The sequence below is a fragment of the Myodes glareolus genome, chromosome 27 (assembly GCF_982192425.1).
Source record: "Myodes glareolus chromosome 27, mMyoGla1.1, whole genome shotgun sequence".
In the NCBI taxonomy this organism is placed as follows: domain Eukaryota; kingdom Metazoa; phylum Chordata; class Mammalia; order Rodentia; family Cricetidae; genus Myodes; species Myodes glareolus.
Window position 1 is genome coordinate 14,816,305 of NC_142052.1, and position 24,602 is coordinate 14,840,906.

Genomic DNA, 24,602 nt, shown 5'->3' on the forward strand with positions numbered 1-24,602 from the left:
ATATAATGTTTACGGCTTCAGTGAAACCTCAGTATGTGTTATTTATCTTCCTCTTGTGTAGTTACTTCATGCCTCTACCCCCCGATCAATCTTGGCTTTTAAGAATTAGGGACTTTCTTAATGTATGTTTAAGATACCCCTAACTGTAGGGTTTGGTATTCTGTGGAGCCACTGACGTCATCTGCAGAATCTTATGTACATGTAACTGACATTGTAGGTCTAGATATATAGCTTTCAATAAAACTAGGAATCTAGGCCGCCAAACACCCGAAGATTTGTTCTCATAAGTTTGTATGCTTTATCATAAATCTGATCACATTTTAATGATTCTAAAATCCCAAGAATAAATATCACCATCTATAGCTGAGTGGCTGCGTTAATCATTTTTTATCACACTTCCTGGTCTTGACTTTTTAATGGCTATTTACTCTTTCTGTAGTTAATATTTTCGTCTAAGGTTAGGCCTATTTTTGGGCAACATAGATACTTAGATCCTTAATTATAATGGGGGATAATTAGAAATAGAGACTAGCGCACACCCCAGGGTACCGTTTGTTGCCCTCTTAATCACTCACTACTTTTTGCTGTTAGTTGAGTGTTGGCTATGCAAGTAATAATTATATCACAGTCTTGAGATATAAAGTATTTTTCCATTTATTTTTGCATATGAAAATTCTTAGTTGTCCTTCGGTGAGTTCAGCTGAGCTCTCTGCTGATAAACTGTCTTTAGAACGTTTGTGGTGTGGAACCAGTTTTGCCTTAGTTGCTTAGTTTAGTCAAGATTGCACCGTCCTACTAAGTTTAGCACCGTGCACATGCATGTCACCCAGAACAGAAAACCAGGAAACAGGCAGGACACTGCAGCTCAGTGTAGCCAAATCAGTGATTTCCAGATTCGGGAAGAGAGCTTGTCTCAAAAATTAAGGTGGACAGCAAGGACATCATTGACCTTGCTATGAATACATGTACCTAGAGTCACATATACACACACTCACACATACGTACAGCACACAGACAGAAATGATGTCTAAGTGGCTGGAGTTATTGCTCAGTTGGAGGACCTCAATTCAGTCCCCCAAACCAATGTACAATTGTGAATATGCTGAGCAGTCAGATCCCTGAGCCTCACCGTCCAGTCTGCCCAGCTTATGTGGAGAACTCTTAGCCAGTCAGAGAACTGCCCTCCCCTGCACAGGTAGAGAGCTTCCTGAGAAACAACACCCAAAGCTGACCTCTGTCTTCATATACATTCACTTTCTCACATACACACACATATACACATGTGCGCACACACACACTGGGGTGCTTTGTATAGTTCTGAGGACAGATGGGCTCTGACTTTCTCATATGTTGGTTTCTGGCATGCACTGTTTTCTAATCTGCCCTGCTTTACCTCTCTCTGTGTGTGAGAGATGGTTTGGGCACTCGCTGCCAATTTACTTTGAACAGAGGCATAATAGAAGCATATGAAGAAGCCTGCTATTTAAGAGGAAAGGGGAAATCTGATAGAAAATAGGGGACCCCAAATGCCCCCTTGTCCCCATGCCAACGTTACTCATTGCCAGAAACAAATAACAAGTGTGTTAGGTTTGAGCTTCCCATGCTTATTTTCAGTTCACTTCCAAGCTCTAAAATCTAAGTTATGTCTGTGCTATGCCTGTCATTCTGAATCTGATTTCATTCCAAGCAATTTTCTAAAAGCCGCTCTGCTATTTTTCAATCAGGTAAAAATGTATGTGTCTTTCCCATGAGGGGGGCGTTCACAGGGAGCTGATTTTTGCATAATCAATGGCATCGATGCAGGCTATTCAGACACCTGGAAATGGGATTGTAATTGAGTCATGGCTCAGCTGCACCAAAAAGAAATACAAATATTAACCCAAGGACAGCAGTGGGGAGGCAGGTGGCAGAGTTTCAGGCTATTTTTACAGTTCATTTGCTATCCTGGGGCTGGAGTAACTAAGAACTGATGATCCCTACACAGCGTCCAATAGCCACAGGCACTAAAGATATTAATGAAGACACATATGCAATAACAGTGTCAGCGTGTGATGGAAATCAGACCTGGCACCGCTAGGAGCTTCTCCTGTGTGTCGCCAGCACCATGGTGATGTGTGAATGCAAAGTACAAGTTAAGAGCGCATCATGGTAGTTTTGGTACCTTTGTTTCCTTTCATGAATGAAGATCTAAGCAGCAAAATCAAATTGAACATTGCCTCTTGTAAAGCGTCTGTTAATGCTTGGATTGCGTAGCTCCTTGAACGTCAGAGCATTTAAAAGCTTTGCTAAGCTTCTAAACCAGAGAGACTCATGGGTTCTGAGGAGCACAGGAAGGGAGCATGGACGTGAGGGCAGCATATCTGTGTAACTCTTTGCTGACTAGAGAGCACGGTTCTTTCTGCAGAGCTGGGATTTGAAATAAGCTCATTTCCTCTCTGGATGCTCTGACCTGCGTTTGCAGCTGCTCGGGTTCTCTAAAGCAGGACATTGTTGGGGATTATTTTACCGGATTAATTTTTAATATCAGGTAGCTAAATTATCTGTTGTTAATAAATGATTATCTCCTCAAAGGCTTTGTGCTTTAGAGGGGTGTCGCAGTATCAACCGCAGCACCCCCAACACAGTGCGCAAAGAATGATGGTTTGTCAAGCACTTCCTATCATCATCTTTTTTAAAGCTAATTAACATATTAACTATGCTTGTCAAAATGTGGGCAGATCATTTATAAATAAGCCTGTCAAACATAATGAGATTGCATATTAAGTCACCCTGTCTCTATTACATCTCTGATTTAAGATTAAAATTAATTTATTTAACATTATAGCAGCTGGGTGGTTAGGAAAAAAATCTGTGCTAGTTGTAATATATAGGAAAATGTCTACATCAAAATTGATCTTTAATATATTAGACAGAATATTGCCTAATCATTAAGTGTCATAAAGCCATTTGGCATTGCCTCATATTTCATATCTTAATGGCCATACATATTGGTATTATCCAGTGTTCTATTATCATCTTTACTGATCTTTTTGTCTGGAATCAAAGCAATTTGTGCAATGAAATTTCTTAAGACTCGGGTTTATTTACTGCTGTTTTAAGAGAAAGAATCATAAATGAACCTTCCTACACCCGCTACAATGGACATGAATTTATTCTGTGTAAGGTCTATGTTAATTTGAAAGCTTGAATGGTAATAATAGTAACAGTAGATATTTTTATTGACCATAAACTTTGTCTGAGCCCTGTTATGCTTTTAAATTACTTCCCTATTATACAACCAAATAGAGAACACTGAGAAAGTGATATAATTCAGGTCACATGGTGAGTAAAGAGCCAACATTCCGTCTAGGGCAGTGTTCCCAGCACCCCTTCCTACAGCATTCTTTGCTGTCTCATAAGATGGTTTCTAAGAAATCGTACCTTTGAAACACAAAGTATTTGATAATATATCACACTTCAATCCACGCTAAGTCTTTTGTGTAACTCAGATATTTGGGGGGCTCTGGATCTCCCCACCATGAGCCTGTGCTGTCTGTCTGTCCTGGTGACTTTATTCCAAAGCTTCTACTATATAGTTTTATTCAAGTAAGACTTTTTCCAAAAAGTCAGGACATGAATCATTGAATTGAATATCGCTGTTGAACTGAGTACTTGTTATCTATGCTGACATACATTTTCCCAACTCCTAGTCAGTCCTCATTTATCACTTCTGCTGAAGTGAATGCATCCATTTTTAAAGGGAGTACTAGGTAAGAACGAGAATTTGATTCCTGGACTACAGCAGAGTCTTCTCTCTGTCAGTGTTGCTTGCATGTTTTCTAATCATTGCAGTCATAAGCCCAGGAAGCTATGAAGCAGTCACTGTCAAATTTAATAGTTCCCTGGGAGCTCTTAAGCAGGGCTCAAACAATGCATGATCTATCGGACTTGCTCTATCCACTAGCAGTGGAATGCAGCGGAACAGAAGACCTGAGGATAGCCACAAAGATCCACATGTGCCTGGCGGTTCTGAGTTCATTGCAACTAATGAGGGCTCTTAAAATCCGAGTCACCAAATAACTCGTCAATATATAATGACACCTTCAAGAGTTAATAATTCCATAGGGACAGTGGGTACAGAGGGCCTGACTGTGCCATATGACTTAGAACACACTAGAACAGTATTTGGTCCTTTCTTTCAAATCAGAAGAGATTTGCTATGTTTTAATGTTTAAGTCACGCCTAAGAACTGACTGGTGGCTACAAAAACCTCTTGCAGGAAATGTATCATTGTTGTGTGTTTTCTTGGTCAGCACAGCCCTTTAATCCTGTCTGGTTATAAAACTGTGGAATGGCTGCCCACACACCAAGCCAGAGCTGCCTCTGGAATAGTCAGGGAAGCAGTTATCAAAGTCTGTGGTTATCGTTTTCCCGTCTCATTGTTTATCCGTGTGTCTGTGAAACAGAGTGTAATTCAGTCAGGATATTTGGCCACTTAGGAGTAATGATAATATATAGAATGAATCATTTAATGTAGACATTCCTGCTAAATATTTCTAAAACAAATTAAATTTCTCCAATTTCTTTTTAATCAACATTAGCAAAGTAATTGGCTACCCACAAATGGATTTCTGAATGATTCTGAAATAGCCGGTCACAGAGACTAAGTTTCATGACAGTATTATAACCTTGGTGCACGCCACGGACTCACCAGGTTATAAGAAGAGAAAGAAAGTTTTGGGAAATATAAAACTATATCAATGTTGAAAGTAGTATTCATATTGTCTTTTCGGTCTGTCAGTCAACCAAATTAAATATTTTTTGTTTCTATTTGGTTATAGCATCCAAGAGGGCTATGGAATATGACAATGAAATGAAAGATGCTGTATTTGATTTTAAGAAATAGACATATAGGCTGTCTTTGGAATTAGAACATTTGACTCAGAGGAGGCTTACATTGGAGAGTAGGACATGGGCACAATATGGTTCTGTGTTTTAACATAGAAATATATAAATTAAGGAATGGAACATGTAGATTAGTACCTTTATTGTGGTAGATATGTTCTTCTATCCAGGCATGCTTGTACATGTATGAAAATCAAAGATCATTGTTGAGACTCTTCGTATATCACTCTCCAGCGTATGTATGTATGTATGTATTTAGTTAGTTAGTTAGTTAGTTAGTTAGTTATCCATTTATTTAGAGACAGGTCTTTTAATTAACCTGGAGCTCCTAGGTTCATCAAGACTTGCTTGCCAGTGAGGTCCAGGGACATACCTGTCTCCACCTCCAAGCTCCGGGCTGCAAATGCTTGCTCCATGCCTGACTTTTTATTCACGTACTGGGGATCCAATCCCAGGTCCCTGTGCTTGCGCTGCAAACACTGTTTGACCAAGCCATCTCCCCATCCCCCTTTCATGTTTTAAATTGTATATATATATTCACATAGAGACTGTCTCTCTGAACATGCAATGTCTTTCTTTTTAAAGGAGATGCTATGTTTAACCAAAACCATACTGAAGCCCCAAGTCCACTTCCATCTCTCACTGTTAGCGCTACGTCCAACTTATTTGACCAAAGCTTTCAACTATTATTTTCAGTTTCCAGAGAGAAAAACTGACAGTTTCAAGTATAGCTGGTTAGCTAACAGCTACCACAACAGTGCCAATTGCGAAATCAGAGATCAGCTTTACCCATGGCTACTCTTTAATCTCTCAGGAGCAGCTAATGCCTTTTCAGCTCTTCTGGCAATACTATATCTTTCATAGGTTCTGCATAATTGTTTGCTTTATTATCTTTCAGTTTAATTCTATTGGCTGATTTGCATTGGTGGAGAGCTAATCTCTGGCGTTGTTCATGCAAGCACTCTTGATTTACTTTTTTGGACATTATACTAAGTGGGTGTTGTGGTGGATGAAGACTTTACACTCTCCTACCAATTTTGTACCATTTTACTTTTATCCTAGTATCCTGTGTAAAATCTAATTTATATTTTCATATATGAGTGTGTCAAAATTACTAAAAATTAATAAGTCAGGTATAATTCATTATATTCCCTTTCTTTTTTGTATAACGTTTTGTTTTCTGGATTTTCTAATTACGTTTTAATTTTTTTAGTTTCATTTCCTTTATTCATATTGTTAATTATTTAAAGTTTAAAAATGATTATGTAGCCTATTTGCAAAAATATTTCCAAATGCTCAGACATATCGCAAAATCACTTTATCTAATAGTCATATATATTAATTTTTAAGATTGTGTTTTAATTACAACACTTCTCCCTTCCCTTTCCTCCCTCCAAGCCTTCCCATATGCCCCATCTCCTTCAAATTTATGACCTCATGTTTTCACTAATTGTTATTGCATGTATATTACACTGTATTGTATATATATATATACACACACATACATACCCATGCAAACATACACACACATATTCCTAAATGTAACTTAAGTCCATATAATGTTACTTATATGTACGTTTTTAGGGCTGACTGTTGACAAGACAACAGATTGCCGTGCTCTTCCCTGGGGAGGCCTCTTCTTCCAGCTTTGCTCGTCTGTGGTTCTTTATGTAGTGTTGAAGCCTCTGTGGCCTTTTCCCCTTCCAGTTCGGCATGTCCTTGGTGTCCTCCTTTTTCAGGTCACCTTTGGGCACTCACGCTGGTGAGACTTCCTGAGTGTGACTTCTGATGTTACTAGGAGGCTCAGTCTCACAGCCCTGATCTACAATAATCCCTGAGCCTTCAGTGTGGGACTGTGTTGTTCTGTACCCATACAACTTTTTAAGTTTGTCTTAAGGAATACATTGTGTTAAATCTTTTAGTGTGTACACTTTAAAGACTTGTTTATTTTTAATCTCTGTGTATGCCGTGGATATGCAGATGCATATAGAGGTCAGGAGAGGTTGTCAGATCCCCTGGAACTGGAGGTAGAGGCAGCTGTAAAGCATGAGGGCTGAGAGCGGCTTCTACCATCAGGCCTTCCCCACCAGGGTGGATGGCAACCTCAAACCATGAGCCAAACACATTCTTTCTAAGGAAAATGCTTCTTGTCCAGTAGAGGTCGCAGTAGTGAGAAAAGTTGCTAATGAGAAACAGTGGGGAAAGCCTGGACTCTTCCATGGGAAATCCTTTAAGACCAGCACCAGAGGCCTGTTCTTGGTCCTTCCTCAGAGGCTGACAGCTGATATGTGTCGTCCTCGGATAAGGGAAGGACCGAGCCGATGATCACACAGATCAATTTACACACTTTTTAGTAGATTCCTCTCTGTTCCTCTCAGCACCTCCCCATTCTCTGCTGCAAGTTTTACCCTTAGTCTAAAGCTATTTTGGTTCAGTTTAACATATCCTGCTGTGTGAGGTGGAGAGGAGGAGGAGGTAGTCAGAAGAGGCCTGCTGGGCAGTTACTGTCTTTACAAAATTCCTAATCCTGTCCCCTGTTTCCGTCTGTTCGATTCATCTTCACAAGCCTGTGTCTCCATGTGCTTAGCCTTTCTAAGTTGCTAAACACACAACTTCTCACATAACTTGGAACTGTTGTTGTCTGTAATCTGTGTAGAGAGCCACGGCTTCATGCACATCTGAAAACAGGTTATCTCTCACCCATGTGCCTTCCTTTGTGTTTATGTTTTAATTTTATTTTCCTAATCATTGCCTCCTTGGAGAGGAGAAAAGAACTGTACATTTTACTGTATGCCCTTCTCTTGCTGATAATTCAGTCCTCACAGCTTTAATGCTGAAGAGCTGCCTGCTAGAGTCCTTGCCCATGAATACTTGTGAAGGTGGCCCTGGGACCAGCGAAACATCATAGTGGGGGAACTGTGACTGCCAGCCTCTGGGTGTGATGGTGGAAACAGATAATCCTTTTTACTAAATTGTTAGTGAAACAAAAAATAACTTTATATAGGAAAACAACCTTTACAAGAAAAGCACATTTTGATTTATAAGCCAGTTATGAAAGAAAATAAACTGTGAATTCATATATTTTAAGAAATAAATATTTTCTGTGAATATAAAGAATCTATTGAAGAGGGCAGTTCTTTGGATTTATATCCTGTAGGAATACAGTATGAACTTGCTGTTTAAACAAGCAAAACTTGCCAGGGATGTAGCTTAGTTGGCAGAGAGCTTTCTAGCATGTGTGATGGCCTAATTTTGGTCCCGGTGCCATAGAAACACAGGTGCATAGCTGCTGTCCCAGGGCTTGCTGTGTCAAAACAGGAGAATCAGAAGTTCAAGTTCGTTCTCTGGTACAAACTGAGTTGAAGGTCAGCCTGGATAACGTGAGACTTTCTCCATAGAAAAATTAATTAAGCAAAACTTTCAAGAAATATCTCACCCTAGGGAATTTTCATTCCTAGGTCAGTCAACGTGCAACAATAGAATGCTGTTGTATGTACAGGAATGATGTAATTGAGTGGGAATGGAAATGTGATCGGCAGACAACTGGCAATACTGTGAATGCCATTGACGGCAGTACTCAACAAAGAGACGGCACTGCTTTCACCACTCCGCAGTGTCTGTGCACTCTGACATTTGTGGGTTAACTCTTCTGCTTCTTATTTTATTTATTGTGGTTTTTCGAGACAAGGTTTCTCTGTGTACCTCTGGCTGTCCTGGAACTTGCTCTGTAGACCAGGTTGGCCTCAAAGTCACAGAGATCCACCTTCCCCAGCTTCCCTGAGTGCTGGCACCACCACTGTCCTGCTGTATTAACTCCTCTTGTTACTGCTTTGTCTAGGATATAGTCAAATAATAATCATATTTTCTTCACAAATATTCTGTTGTATAAATTCTAGATGTATTAATTTTTATTTTGATGCTATAGCATATAATTAATAAACAAAGATACATATGTTTCTTTGTTAATCAGTAATAATCAAAGAAAACTACACGAAAATAACAGTAAACAGAAGAATGAGGAAAATAATACAATAATTCTTCAAAATTTATTTTATATTGTGTGCCTACATTTATGTATATGCACCACATGTATACCTGGTGCCTGCAGAGGTTGGATGAGAGCATCAGAGTCCCTGAAACTGGAGTTAACAGATGATTGTGACCTGCCATGTGTGTTCTGGGGATCTCTGCAAAAAATACCAACTGTGCTTGACCACCGAGCCATGTCTCCAACCCCAGAGCGATAGCTTAGAAGGATTAAAGCAGGGCTGCAGAGCTGGCTCAGTGGTTAAGAGCGCTGACTGCTCTTCCAGAGCGCTCAGGTTCAGTTCCCAGCAACCACATGGCAGCTCACAATGGTCCAGACCATCACACAGACATAAATGCAGGCAAAACACTAATGCATATAAAAATAGAAATAAGATTTTTAAAAAAAAAAAAAGCCGAACAGTGGTGGCAGGCGGATCTCTGTGAGTTCAAGGCCAGGCTGGGCTACAGAGTGAGTTCCAGGACAAAAAAAAAAAAAAAGAATTAATGTAAAATTTAACTAAAATAACCTATCAATCAGGGCCAAGAAATACCTTATAAATTCCATTAAAATACTCAGAACTTTGTGTATGTGTTGGGCACTTAGTGGTTCCTGGAGGCGGGATTAAGTAGGGTTTTCCGGGGCACTTGCAGGCAGTTAATCTTTGACATGGCGTTTTGTAGTCTTTGTGTTCCCATGTGAGATGCTTATCTAATTGCATTTCCTGCAGAGCCCAACAAGCCTTTTATCATTCTTTCTGATTGACAGTTCAAGCAGCTCCTCCTTTATTCCTCGCTTATACCGTATTTGCTTTTAGAAATCGAATGCATCATCACCTAATGAAAATTCATCAGACTAAAACTTTATTATAACAACTATATAAACTTACATTTATTTGTCATCTTTAATTTAACATGTTTAACTTAGAAGCTGCTTCCAAAACATCATGAAATCAATTTATAATTTTAGTGTTGTTTTATGACCATTTTGAACCCTACCCCATCTGGAGATGTTTGGTTATGTTTTTCCCACTCTTTGCTGGAGGCATAGAAATGAAACAGAATGCAAGAGACAAAACCATCTCTAGAATCCCAGGGTAGCCTCACTTCCATGAAGATCTACCTTATACATACAGTGAATCTACCCATTCATTCATTCATTCATTCATTCACCTGTTTTGAATGACACTTTACAGGATATTCAGGAGCATACGGAACTGACCTTGCCTTTAAACAGCCTCCTGCCTTAGTCCATTGCCCACGTTCAGGTCTTTGTAAACTACATTGCAGGGGAAGTGTTGAACAATGCTCCATAAAGTTCACAGCTTTTTCCAAAACGTGGACTGTGGAAAGGGTTCTTGGCTTCTTATTTTGTATATATTATCTGAGTTACCGTGTGATTCTTAAATATCAGCTACCCTGTCACATACCAGTTGTGATATTTGTAATCAGAACATATCAGAGTTCAGCCTTGCCACTTGATGAACAGACCTAAATATCAATGTAACTCACAACTTCAACTGAATTTCAGCATTTTCCTTGTAGAATAGTTTACAAGAAATTTTTAGTAATTTCTTTTCGTGACTTACCAGGTAGTGTCTCATGAAATAATTTAAAAAGAGGCTTAAATAGGTTATCTACTCGGATCTTTAAGATGCCCATAATCAGCCCTGCCACCCCCTCCCACACTCACTGCTGTAATTCCCTGTTTAGCTTCCTTATTCTGCACCACCTGTAAGAGAAGCAGAAGTCAAAAGTATTCGAGCTTCAGGGTTTGTTTTTCTTGTTCTGCCTGGTCTATGCTTAATCCTTTGAGAAGCACTTTTATTGGTTGCATTTTAAATGACTTCCTTCATTAATTGCTCTAAAGTGCAACCTGTAATATTTCCTTGCTGATTGATGTAATTTTTTGCATTTTCTATCTTGCTTTCCCCAGAGTGGGCTGCAGTGGGGGCATTTTCTCAATCCACTCACTATAAACGGTTACTGGCTATTAGCAGTCCACACTCATTGTCTGCAGATATCCAGACTTGTTAAAGACCAGTCACTGTCTGTGCTGAGGATGCTGCCAGTGGTGACAGACAGTATTTTCTAGGCTAATTCTTTTACACTCTCTGCCTAAAACCCTAGCTCTGAGCACTTGATTTCAGCTCTCTTTCTATCCAGCTACCATTGTGTCTCCTGGATAGAATACAGAATTCTCATCTTAGTATCTTTCTGTCTGGCTGTGGTGAGCTGACCAAGGCATACTGTCGTAATTGGGGTGGCAGCATAGTGTAACAAAGTGGTCATCCACCCAGGGCTGAGGAGTGAAGCTCCTGGGCCTCACACTGAAACTGGACATGCACTTACAAGACGCAGTTCCTTTATAAATCAAAAACAGTTATTATTTGAGGCACTGATAAAGTTATTCTATCTCTAGGTTTTAACAGTCAAATAATTCTCACTTTTAAATGAGAGGTTTCCATAGCAACTGTTGGAGTTCCTTTGGGGTATCTTGTAAACAAAATTGGAGTGGTGGTATTTTGGGGGAAATTAATAATTTTTATCTTATGCTGTAATATTAATTATCAGTCAGACAATTTTAATTTTTTTCTCGTGCTGTAATATTAATTATCAATCAGATGTTTCCTTTATCTCCTCAGACTCATTTATGTCATTGATTGACTCACTGATGAGCGCACTGTTTTTAGAAGTATGTGCTGATGGTTTGTACTAGTCCCTGTGCTGGCCACAAGAACGTGAATTGCCAACCTTGCATTCAAGATCCTGCGTTATTATTAAGAATATAGTTGGCACAGCGGTGATTCCGAGGGAAAGGGTAGAAAAAGCATCCTTGGAGAGAGAGAAGGAGAAGTGGAGGCAGAAAGGCACTTTGCCCTGTGGTTGTCCCCAGTTTAACAGGAGAAAGTCATCTGTTTGAGCAGGGACACTATTGCTGTGATGAATCAGCAGAACTGAAAAGCAAGTTGTGGAGGACTGGGTTAGAGTCAAGACACGTAGGCGCCCAGCTGCCCAGACCCAAGATAATCACACAGAAACTATATTAGTTAACCCATTTCCATTATTTTGTATTTTACCATGAGGTTCCCGGGCATCTGTCTCCTTCGGCTGCTATATGGCATCTCCCTGATTCCACCTTTTCTCCTGTTTCTGCTTTGAATTTCTTCCTTGCTCTATTCTGCACTTCTTTAATAAAACAGCTTCTTTATTAACCAATAGTAATAAAATATATTCACTGCGTACAGAGGGGAATCCCACATCAAAGACAGGAACCCAAACAGGCCAGAAAACTGGAGGCAGGAGCTGATGCAGAGGCCATGAAGGGAGCTGCTTGCTTACTGGCTTGCTCAGCCTGCTTTCTTATAGAACCCAGGGCCACCAGCCCAGGGATGGCTTCACCCACAATGGACTGAGCTCTCCCCCATTGATCACTAATGAGGAAAAAGCCCTCCTGCTGGATCTCATTTCCTCAGCTGAGGTTCCCTCCTTTCAACTGACTCCCGCTTGTGTCAAGCTATCCAGCCCATCATCCTTGTGAGTTGACTGTGCTGGGCGCTGGCCTGGAAGAAGGTTACTAGACAATGCTGAATGCTTGCCTGGAAGGAGGTATCGCTAGGACATGGGATGTTAGCACTTGTGGATAGAGATGCCAGGCAGCAGCCCAGAAGCTGTGGGGTAAAACGAAGGGCTGGCGGTGCAGGACTAGCAAGCACCTGGAGTAAAGGACTCCAAGGCTGTGACAACCGACAGCTTGACCGTAGCCCAGGAAAGGCAAGGCTTCCTGTCATTCCTGCATTGATAGCTGGGAACTCGGAGATGTTAAACAGAAAACTAAAACAAGAAAGCAACAATATTCGTTTTCCACTTCATGCAAACACAGACATGCACATGTTATTGAACGCATATGGCAGAAGTTATCATTGAAGTACACGGAGCACAGGGCACTATGAGGTGGTGGGATCCATGTGTCTTTGTTAAAAGCGCACAAGACTATGCAGTAGATGTATTGCTGACAGATTCATAAAGACAGAACCACAAGTGTACAGCTTATGGGACAACCCATTTCGTGGAGCTGCGGGAATACTTGTCATTTGGAAAAGTCGCTGTCATATCCGTGGAAACCTTGTGAAGCCGTTATTCTTCCCTCCGAAATGGGATTCATGCCCAGAACACCTCAGCAGTGTAACCTCTGCAGGGCAATGGAATGACCTTGCTCCATTCCTCCACACTGTGAGGCCTGGGAGCCATAACACTCATTCTTTGTTCTAACAGTCAAATTTACATAGAGTTAATCCATCAAAATTACCTGCTAACAGACCACATAGAAATTTCTGTAGAAGGAAGCCATGGAGCAGGAAGGCAGCAAGCCTCACCGTTGCTAACAAACAAATCTGGGTCATCCCCAAAGCTGGTTATCACAGAAGAGATCAGATGAGGAGAATGGGTATCAGGATTCAGGGATGCTTAGTGATTTTATCTATTGGTTTGGGACATCACGTATTTCCCCTTGAATGGCTGGCTCTTTCCCTGGATTGGGTCATCTGTTCCAGAGTACTGCTTAGTCAGATTCTACCTGCCCTCTTTGTGGTTTTGAGATGCGTATTATCATTGTCCTGGCCTATGGAATTTTCCAGCTACATCTATAAACACTAGGAACCTCGTGGAGATCAGCCCTTACTCTTACTCTCCTCCTCCTCGCTACTTCTACTTCTTCCCCTTACTCTCCTTCTTCTTTCTTCTCCTTATTCTTCCCCTCATTTTTCTTCTTCTCTGCACCCCTTCACTTCACTTTTTCCCCTCACATGAAAAATAAAGAAAATGCAGAGGTAATGTACTTGAGTTAATTTTTTACCCTCAGATTCTAGCCTGCCATAGAGATCCTATTCTGAGCCCTGAGGGGGCACTGAGGCGGGTACTCAAGGCTCCTGATATTTCTTATTGTTCTTAACTGCGCATATGGACTCTGGTCTGATACCTGCAACCTCCCCTCCCTACCCCCACCTCGGCCACCCTAGATCTCCACTCTTCAGAACCCATTCTTTACCTTTGCTTAATTCTTATTCTGATTTGCTCCGTATGTAAATACATCTTGTTGGAGACGTAATTTTGTTAAATACTTGAAAATTTAGTTCCAAGTTGTTCTTGTTGCTAAAATTCTTACCATACGGACGTGAACATTTTCCACACAGGGATTTTCCTCACAGTCTAGGGCTTTGTGTTTTCATGGCCTGAGAGCTAAGTTTTCCATAGAAGTATTTGACAAAGATATATTGTGCCTATCGGTGCCTAATGAAGCACTAACCACAGTAAATGGTGAGTGACATTTTAATCAATTCAGTCCCGTCAGTGCCCACCAAGGGCATGGTGAAGTGTAATTTTTTAATCTCTCACTTTGCAATGACTGAGAAGGCCAGGATGAAACGATTGCATCAGTTAGTTAATATATAAAAAATTTTCTTACAAGGTATAATAAAAGTAACTTGATTTTTCTTTTATTTTTTAGTCTTTTAGAAGCTGGTCTTTTAGACAGCAGAAGTAGGTCCATTTTGCAAGTAGATACATTTCTTCAGAGAAAAGTGGGATAAATTTATGGCCACCTTGGTGCTCAAAGTAGCTCCAGCTTTCATTAGATAATGGTGCATTTCAGCGAACCGTAGCTAAATAAAATTACCTGCTAGGTTAGTTAATGAGGAAGCTTGGTGAGTTAGTGTTGAATTTAGACTGTGTTTCACACCTAACCTGATTTAATTTACTAGTCCATTGTTTCACTGTTGTTGTTTTTAGCACAGCTCTCATACATGCTCTCAGGATTTATCTGAGCCCCCAAACTGCTTTCAAAACAGTTATGACGATCATTTTAGGTTCCTGCTGCAGGGTCTGACTTGGAGACAAGCCACCTCAGCCTCACTTAGGAACTTGTTAGAAATTCAGAATCTCAGCCTCGGCCCTCACCGAGGTTCTGGTTGCGTCCCAGGACCAGCATACACATTAGATGGAGAAGCTACTCCCATACCGCTTTTGGGATTTCTGGTGCCGACGTAATGTTGAAAGGCAGAAAGGCAAAGCAATGAAGTTGCATTGAGTTTGGGGTCTTTTCAACTGCTTGCATCTTCTTCTTGATTTACAGTACTCTTCCGAAAGGTTTGAAGCTGCAGATCGTTCTAGAAAGCTGTGACTAAGTGTTTAGACTGCATTGGAGGCCTCCTATAACTTGCAGTTGGAGAAGCCTGCATTCAGAGGTGCAGCTCCGGAGGTCCCTGAGGTCTCTGTGCAGAGAATGCACAGGCTGCTGGGTCAGGATCCCTCCTGGACACACACACGGCAGGTGCCACAGCCACGCGAGACTGAAACTCTGACTTGTCCTTTAAAGAACTTCCACATGGGAAATACCAAGACTTTGCTAATAGAGAAAAGTAGAAACAAAAATGTAACTTTTTCAATTCTGAATTAGACTATACTGTACAATAGTAAAGAGTTTTTCTGCATTGTTCACTAAGATTGAACCAAATATTTGATTTGAAATCCAGGGAAGGAAAATACTGTTTTAGTTTTTTAACTGTTTGAGCTAATACCAAAATTAGATTAATGTAAACTCGAGAAATAATAATGAATAATTCTATGTACTTTTCTTTTAGAGACAATCATTTATATTATGCTTGGGATCAAATATGCTTGGTGACAGATATAATAAGGTCCTCCTACCTATTTTTTTTCTATGTTTTGCAACGGGGTCCCATTGTGTATCCTAGACTGGACTTGAACTCACTATCCTCCTGTATCAGCCTTTCAAGTGCTGGGAGTCCAGGCTAATGTCACCACACTCTAACATCAAGTCTGATCAGGATTTTAATAAACAGATATTTCAGAATGCACATTGGTAGGTGGTCTTGGTAATCTTACCCCATTCCATTCAGTTTTAGAATTTGGTTATATACTCAACCACAAGGGTCGAGAGAGAGGAAGATGCTCAGGGACAGAAAATGGCATTTCCAATATGGCTGTGAGCTCCTCATGTGAGAGCTGCAGTCTAATGAACAATATTTTTTCTAAATTTAAAGCTTCAACATAGGAGATAGGTCCAAATGAGGAGCAGAAGGAGGGAGAACGTGAGCAAGGAAGTCAGGATCACGAGGGATGCGTCCACCCACTGAGACGGTGGGACTGATCTAATGGGAGCTCACCAAGGCCAGCTGGACTGGGACTGATGGAGCATGTGATCAAAATGGACACTCTGAATGTGGCTGGCAGTGAAGGCTGACCGAGAAGCCAAGGACAATGGCACTGGGTTTCGATTCTACTGCATGTACTGACTTTGTGGGAGCCTGGTTTGTTTGGATGCTCACCTTCCTAGACCTGGATGGGGGGAGGACCTTGGACTTCCCACAGGACAGGGAACCCTGACTGCTCTTAAGACTAGAGAGGGAGGGGAAGGTGGAAAGGGGGAGAGAAATGGAAGGTGGGGAAGAGGTGGAAATTTTTAATTAATTAATTAATTAATTAAAATTTAAAAAAGAGAAATGGAAGAATATGACATAGGTCAGTGTGGTGTGGGCTCCTCAGGGAGAGTCCCAAGTGTCTAAGAGTCAGTCAGAGATGCCATTTGGTAGCTTTCAGTTACAGCTCAATAGGTTGCTGAGAAGCTCCCCACCCCTCTATCCCTGTCCCCCCTGTCATCCTTCTCATTCTGATGGGATTAGACTGGAGTAGGGCACTTTGGATTAGATTGTAATCTGATAAAATAAAACCAGGAGCTTTGGGGATTGCACAAGGGGTTGCTCGTGGGATTTCACCAGAGTTGCAGGGTTCCTCCTGGGAAGCTAGGCCCTAAGCCGTTGTTCACTGTGCTGGAATGCTTGCTTACTTCCACCCAGAAGGGTCTTTCCCTTCTCGTGCCCCCATATTCTCCTGTCTTCCTCTCCTGCTTCTCTATGAGATGATGCAGTCAAGGGGAGTGTTCTCTAGAACGTTTGCCTGATATTTGGACTTTTAACTTTCCTAACCTAGCAGTAAATAAAAACTCTTTTTAAATAGGGCTAGTCTGCTTTGTGTATTTCATTGTAGTAACAACAGCAAAAAGGCTGTATATGCCTCCAATCTCCTTATTTAGTACAAGGAGAAAAAAAAATCTTAAGATAAATAATGTAAAAACAGTGGATTTCCCCCTTTATCAGCATACAGTGATGTAGGGTATAGGCATAGTATAGACAGAAAAAACTCTCCTAGAACCATAGGTCCCAGCAACTGTGCATTTACATATAAAATTCAATTTAATAGACTAGATTTCCTAGCATTTATGTTATAAAATAAATGGCAATGCTTTCAAGAAATTATTTATTTTTATTTTTCCATTCAATTATTTACACTTCCTTCCCTCTTCCCAATCCTCTCCTGCTCCCCCACTCCTCCTCCTCTCTCCCCCTCCCTGTTTGAGAGAGAGCAGGGAACCCTGCCCTGTGGGAAGTCCAAGGCCCTCCCCGCTATATCAGGCCTAGGAACATGTGCATCCATATAGACTAGGGTCCCAAAAAGCCAGAACATGCCATAAAAACAAGTCCCAGTGCCTTTATCAATGACTTCTCAGTCAGCCCCCATTGTCAGCCACAATCAGAGAGTCCGGTTTGATCACATGCTCATTTAGACCCTGTCCACCTGGATTTGGTGAGCTCCCCTTAGATCAGGCACACTGCCTCAGTTGGTGGACCAACCCCCAAGAAATTCTTGAAAGAGGTTCTCCCCTCCTTTTCCAAACAGAACACAAAAGCTCTGTGATAATGGTGTGTGGAGAGAAGGTCTTTCACTCCTACCCAACTCCCGAACCCTCCATTTTGAGAAGAAATGTTTGGAGAACTGGTTTTGAAGTACCCAACCCCCATTCCTGTTTTCTCTATGGCTCAGCTGTTGCTATTTTGCCCATCTTTCACCAAGAGATGTTGACCACCCATGCACAGTGACAGAGAGGTATAGTCCCAGAGTCCTCTCATCTAACATGGTGACAGGTTAGACAGTATAGTGGATTACTGAAAAAGACTCAGTGTGCATATCAATTTTTCCTGCCACAGAATTAGGTGTGTGAAATAATACACATGTGGATTAGCTAGATTTTTCTGTTACACACATCTATTTCAGAGCATCATGTCATATAGTGTATATATATGTGTGTGTGTGTATTATATAGAATATAAACAATATAACATAATATATCTTATATAACATATATAACTATGCATGTAATTATATATACACTTTAGTATGCCAATAATAGTAAATAATTCTGTGAGGAAATTAAATGGTTCTTCTCTCAGAGACCACATGAAAATCCGCAGCAGGCAGGAGCTGGCCCATGGGCCTTTACACTATTTTACACACCCTTCATCCCCCACTCCTCCCCCAGTCCCCCACCTGGCATCCAGGGAAGGAGGCCACACTCTCCACACTGTCCTCCCTGCAGTTGCTCTAGAACTGGGAAGAGCGAAGTGACTTAAGTAGAGATAGTAACGGGTCTACCACTACAATGAAAGCTGTGTCATTTCTTTCTTTTTAAATTTTCATCTACTTGTTTATTTTGTTTTTGCCTGAATGATTGTCTGTGTGGCCTATGTAATACAATACCTGTGGAAACAAGAGGAGGGCATCAGGTCCTCTGGAACTGGAGTTGACAGTTTTGCGCTGTCATTTGAGTGCTGGGAACAGAACCCTGATTCCTCTAGCAACTAGAACCCTGGAAAAACAGCCAGTGCTCTTAGGGCTGAGCCATTGCTTCAGCCCCTCTGTGATTTCTTCATCAGCACCAACTGAGTGCCCGTGGTTGTGTCCAGCTGTCCAGCTGTCAAGGTTCTTTCTCTCCGAGTAGAAGTGGGCAGGGTTTCTAGCTGCGGAGTGAAGCAAACCTGTCATAGGAAGAAATGTGACCTCTGACTTTTTCTACCCTTTCTTCCTCTTTTCCACTCTTAGCTCTCTCAAGTTTCCCCACTTGCTAGAAGCTGTTTCCTCTGCCTGGAATACCCAATGCCCAGCCATGTGGTTCCCTATCCCATAATTCAACAAGCTGAAATCTTTAGCCCGTGTAGCCTCCAGGTCTCTAGCACCCAAAGCCTTCTACCCCGAGTGGAGTGTGTCCTCAGATTCTGCTCTATATCTTAATATGGAGCTGTTTAGCATATGCTAGAAGAAAATTGCTGTATTTATGTATATGGAAATGTGATATAATTTTATGAAAATTGTCAGTGCACCTTAAATTTTATTTGACCTTTTCCTATGAGGAGTAAAGAGGAAAAACATTATTCCCTGAACTATAGTAGAAAATTATATCACATTTTCTACTCGAAATGTAGAGAGAAGTACAAATCATCTTTTTATTCTCTTAATTCAAAGAGACGTTACTGGGTCAGGATAGATCTAGTGGTAAAATACTTATTTAGAATGTGCAAGTCTCTGGGTTTGATCCCCTACACCAAACTGGATGAGAAAAGAAAAGGTATTGGGCTCAGGTACAGCTCAGAGATAGACCATTTGCCTGATGGGTGCCAGGCATGACTTTGAGCCCAGCACTACTGAAAGCAAATAAACAATGAAGGAAGAGAAGCAAAGGGAAATGAATTTTTAGCAACTTCGTAAGATAAGAATTCACTATAGATTACCCAGCCAAACTGCAGAGAGGAATAGAATACTTTTTCTGTGGCATTAGTGACCAATACTTGATTATTCCCACACTGTAGATTACATTTTAGCATTTAAAATCATGTAGATTTTTGACTAAGTTTATCTGAACTCATTTTTATACTCTATTTTTATGCTTAACTTTGCATTCCTTCTTCACAATGAATACTATGAAATTATAGCTACCCAGGCCTGAAAGGATATTTTTCATTGCTTATTATATCAAAGAACTATCAATTATGTTTCAGGTTCTATATTAAGTTTTTAAAGAAGATTTTGTTTTTAGTTATGTGTGGGTGTGGGAGTACATATACAAGTGAACATAGTAGCTATGGAAGCCAGAGCCCTCAGGTCCCCCGAGACGCAGCTGTGAGCCCAGCAATGTGGGCACTGGTACCAAAGACACATCCTCCGAAAGAACAGTATATTCTCTTAACTGCCAAGGTTAATCTCCAGCCCAGGAATTTTGGCTAGTGGTGTTGACTAGAATACGCTATTGTGCATGTTAACTCAAAAGAAAAAAAAAACACATCTATGTACTGGTAACCTAAGTTAAATTTGTAAAGCTTGAGTTTCAAAAATTTGAAAGCTATGTTTACCTGGGTGGTTGTATCAAGTTACCTTACCATCCAACTAATGCTAAAGTCAGCTTTCAGTGAATTGAATCATATGAGACCTTTTAACTGGGCCTTCGTCACCAGACCATGTTCTTTCTTTATAGCTATGTGTACTCGTGTGCTGTATACCCATGTGTGCAGGTGCAGGGGCTGGTTCACCCACATGTGGAGAGTGGGGGAGGACATCAGGTGGAACAGAGTCTTCCACATAACCTCGAGCTAGGCTGGTGACCAACAAGCCCCGGATCCTCCTATGTCCCTCAGCCCCAACAGTGCTAGGATCGCAGGAAGGCATGGTCATGTCCAGGTTTGGATGTGTATGCTGGGGATTTGAACTCAGGTCCTCATGCATGCAGAGCAAGTACTGTGAGCCATCTCTGCAGTGTTGCCTGTCTTATTCTTAGTGAAGAATTATAGAATCTTTTGAATTCTGAAAAGAACTCGCCAAGAGAACATTGTCCCATACACAGTATCATTTCTTAAGTGTAGTGCATAAGGAAATGAATTCATTCTCAGCAAACCGTTCGATGCAGTCAGCTTAGTCTGTCTGCTGAAGGGGCACATCACTAAGTGGGCAGAGAAAGAGGAGAGCACACAGAACGATTCCTTCATGGGAAGTTGAAGGACTTTTATTCCTGTTTGGCAGTTCCAGTAAAAAGGAATCAGCATTTAATAATACTGGTACACGGCATCATTCTATTTTTTTGTGTTCTATAAGGTCACTAAGTATAATTTTGTAATTCTATTGTGTAATTCTATTTTTCATTTTCTTTTTTTTAATTTTTTTTATTTATTATGTATACAATATTCTGTCTGTGTGTATGTCTGCAGGCCAGAAGAAGGCACCAGACCTCATTACAGATGGTTGTGAGCCACCATGTGGTTGCTGGGAATTGAACTCAGGACCTTTGGAAGAGCAGGCAATGCTCTTAACCACTGAGCCATCTCTCCAGCCCCCTATTTTTCATTTTCTTTTGCATTACAATTTCTATATGGTCGCTAAGTATAATTCTTTTTTTTTTGCCCCCCCCCAAGTATAATTCTTTCAACTTCATTAATGTACCCTTAGGTGCCTTTGAGGAATATGATGTCATAGGAAACGTCCATTAGGAACAAAAGTCGAAATCCCTTAGCAAGCTAAGCACTTAAAAGCCTACAGAGTAACTGTCATTTTGTTCCAACTTAACAGAACTGTAGTGTAGGTTTATCTTCTAAATATCATATTTTGGGGATGACGTAAATTAATAAATGTAGCTGTAAAAGAAATTCTGTAAGCAGTGTCACCCTTACCTCCCCAACCCGCCAGGCAGCTCAGCTCTGCACAGACAGGACGTGGTTGGCCTCTGCTGAGGCTCCTCAGAGGCAGAGTTGCAGGGCATGGGGCAATGTAAAGAAGGCAGAGAACAGAGAGATTATTCTTAGGTACAAACAGGAAGGTGTGGCTGTTCCAAATCCACAGTGTAGACAGTGGAAACTCAGGTCAGTATTCTTGGAAAGAATTCTCGACAGGAAAAAAAATCTAGAAAACCACCATACTAGCATTTTAAGTAGATGTCATCAGATGTCTGAACTCCATCTGTCTAGAATGATAGGAAACTAATTCTCTTTCCCCAAGTGAAATTGTGTTTATGATGTAACGCAGGACTTTGTGCAGACATTTTGGCAGCACACACTGTTGTGTGTGTTTAAGTTGAAGTTATGTGGCATGCATTGCAGGAAAGGAATTTCTACTAGTGTATGATTTTAATGCAGAACAGTGTTTGTTGGCCACAACTGTGGTGACAACTGGAGCAGCTGCACAGAACTGGGTCACTTGTCTGTCTTTTACCCCGACGGATTCTGACATAGGTGACAGAGCCACTGGTTTCCTTCCCCAGGTCAAAGTAAATACAGCGTTTGAAGAAATGACATGGTATGGTAAGTCAGAAAACCTAAACACATTCAAGGTGGAAACAAAAAAAATGATAACGAATGATTATGAAGTAAAGAGCTGTCTGTATCCTCTGGTCTCATGTGCAGGAATGAGAGCTCTATGTTAGTTTTTTGTCATTAGCAGGACTTCTCTGGTTTATTCCAGTTTCCCGCCATCCTATTCTGAATGACATGTTCTTCCAAATCTCAGCACAAGCATTTGACTGGCTGTTTGCCTGTGCTGTGGGTAGGTGTTGTGAGCATGGCAGGTAGTTCAGGTAGGTGGCAAGGCTGAGCTCACTGGGTGAAGGATGCATTGAGAAAGGGTATGACTAGGAAGCTCATGGGAGAGGGGGGCTATCTTGTCTGCTGGGAAGTCCAGGGAAGGCTTCCTGGAAGAGATGACATTGTCCCAGGGTTGCAGAGGTTGAATTGCATTTGGAGCTCAGGAGTAAGTAGGTAAAGAGATGGTGCTGTAGGGTAAGGCCATGTCAGCATTTCTGTTTGGCCAGCGGTGAGCCTGAGTCAGCAACCCTGTGCGTAGATGCCTTGAGCCATCTCAGGAGCTCACGCCTGGGCAGAATCTTTGGGGTTTGTGGTCAGACCGTTTGTGGTTTTTAAAAGTTGCCCAGATGATGCTGATTCAGAGGGCCGTGAGCAGCTGAAAGCACAGGCCATTAGGAGCTGTGAAATACAGCTGGGAGGGAGCTGGAAAGGGAGTTCTGAGGCTCCCGTGTCAGGCCAAGGACGTTCTCACTGTGACCCACAGGTCTAAAGGGACCTCTGAAACCTTGATTGGTTTCCATTGTGCTCACGCCAGGGTAGCTGCACATGTTTTGAGTCCTTTTCGGGCAATAGGAAAAGTGGGGTGCAGAGTGTGTGCTTGGGTTGATCATCGAGAGTGTTATTGATTCATTGCCTCTTCCCTGGGGTGGGGTTTAATCTCTGATTTGGACTTGTAAACAGAATTGTTGAAGTTTTTGTAATGATTTCTTTCTCTTCAGGGGAGTTGGCTGCATCTTTGTTGAGATGATTCAGGGAGTCGCCGCATTTCCAGGAATGAAAGACATTCAGGATCAACTTGAACGAATATTTCTGGTAAGTTTTACACAAAGTGCTTCTCGGAAAACTGTGTCTCTAATTAGTTACTTAATGACTTAATGATCTGCCGGAAATATTTTAAAACATGTTTGTCCGTGTTGTCACATTTGCTTTTGCCTTTAAGAAGCAAGGAATTCATGGACAAGTGTGCCTTTAAATTATCTTATGTGAATAAAATGAAAGAATTGTAAGAATGAATGAGATAAGAGGAGTTAATAGAATGATGTACTGTAATTAATATGCAGGCATAATGGTTTCAAATAAAGTATGTAGAGATCCACAGACTTCCAAGAAGATGGGGCTCATCTAGGCCCTTTCCATGCCTGCACAGTAGGCTTCGATTGTGAACTGTCTGTAACGTTGAATGTGGAGAATGGTAGATGTGGGGGGCATGGTGACCAGGCAGAGGAAACAGCCAGGTCTTTAAGACTGTTCTTGGGTATAAGAAGTCACATGGTGGCAGGTGAGGAAAACAGCGTATCCCTGTGTCATCCTCCTCAAACTATAACTCCTCTCTAACTATGAAACCAAAAGGCAAGACATTCTACAAAATTCCCTCCGCACACTCTTCAAACCTTGTTATTGTCGCCAAAAACAAGGGACGTCTGACAAACTATCATGATCCGGGGGACACTCAGAGCACGTGACAGCCCCGAGGACAGTGGTCGCAAGGGTGGATCTCTGGATCAGCAGAACACAGTGGGGAAACCAGAGGAATGTACTTGAGGCTGGGGCATAGCTAATGTCCATGTATAAACGTGCGTGTTTGTTTGTTGCAAATCTATGGGTAAAACTTGAACAAGAGAAGCTGCGTGAGGGTATTCAAGAACTCTTACTAATATTTTTGCAATCTTTAAATGATTTTGAATTTTTTGTAAAACTGAGTTTTGGCAAATCTGTTGTATCGAGGCAGCTTGTCTGTGACTATCCTGTTCTGTCTTGTTTTGTCTCGGTGTCTTTGGGAAAGGCCTCCCTCACTTTCTGAAATTGTTCCCTCATAGATGAAAGAGGTATGTGAACAGAATGCTTCTCAGAGGTCCCTTTGAGGAACCATCAACTTAGGAATAGAAAGTGCTTCTTAAGTCCTGTCATACAGTAAGCATGGGCTGCGTTAATTATAGCATTCTCATGGCAAGCAGCTTCATTCGGTGGAATTTTAATGTTAGGCGGTAGTCAGAAATATATTGTTTAAAACACAGAATACTATGTAGATAAATTAGAGATTTTATTAAAAGTATTTAAACTAAACACATTGCCATAGCACACATGCCCATAACTCTCTTTACTTACGAAACTAGCTGTGAAAACACTGAGGTGGGTTTTTAGTGTAGGCCATGTCAGGTGATGGACTGGCACTCACTCTGGAGATGGGAGTTCTCCCCTTCGGTATAAGAAGGACAGGAG

At 41.2% G+C, this 24,602-nt stretch overlaps 1 protein-coding gene across 4 annotated transcripts in view; it reads left to right on the forward strand.

Moving 5' to 3' along the window:
* The window catches only part of Cdk14 (cyclin dependent kinase 14), a 545,726-nt gene that overhangs the window by 314,312 nt on the left and 206,812 nt on the right, over window positions 1-24,602 (forward strand). For all 4 annotated transcript variants that reach the window (XM_087902477.1, XM_087902478.1, XM_087902479.1 and 1 more), the window contains one exon: window positions 23,102-23,195. In XM_087902477.1, the coding sequence (XP_087758603.1) occupies window positions 23,102-23,195 (94 nt within the window). The remainder of the gene's footprint in view (window positions 1-23,101; window positions 23,196-24,602) is intronic.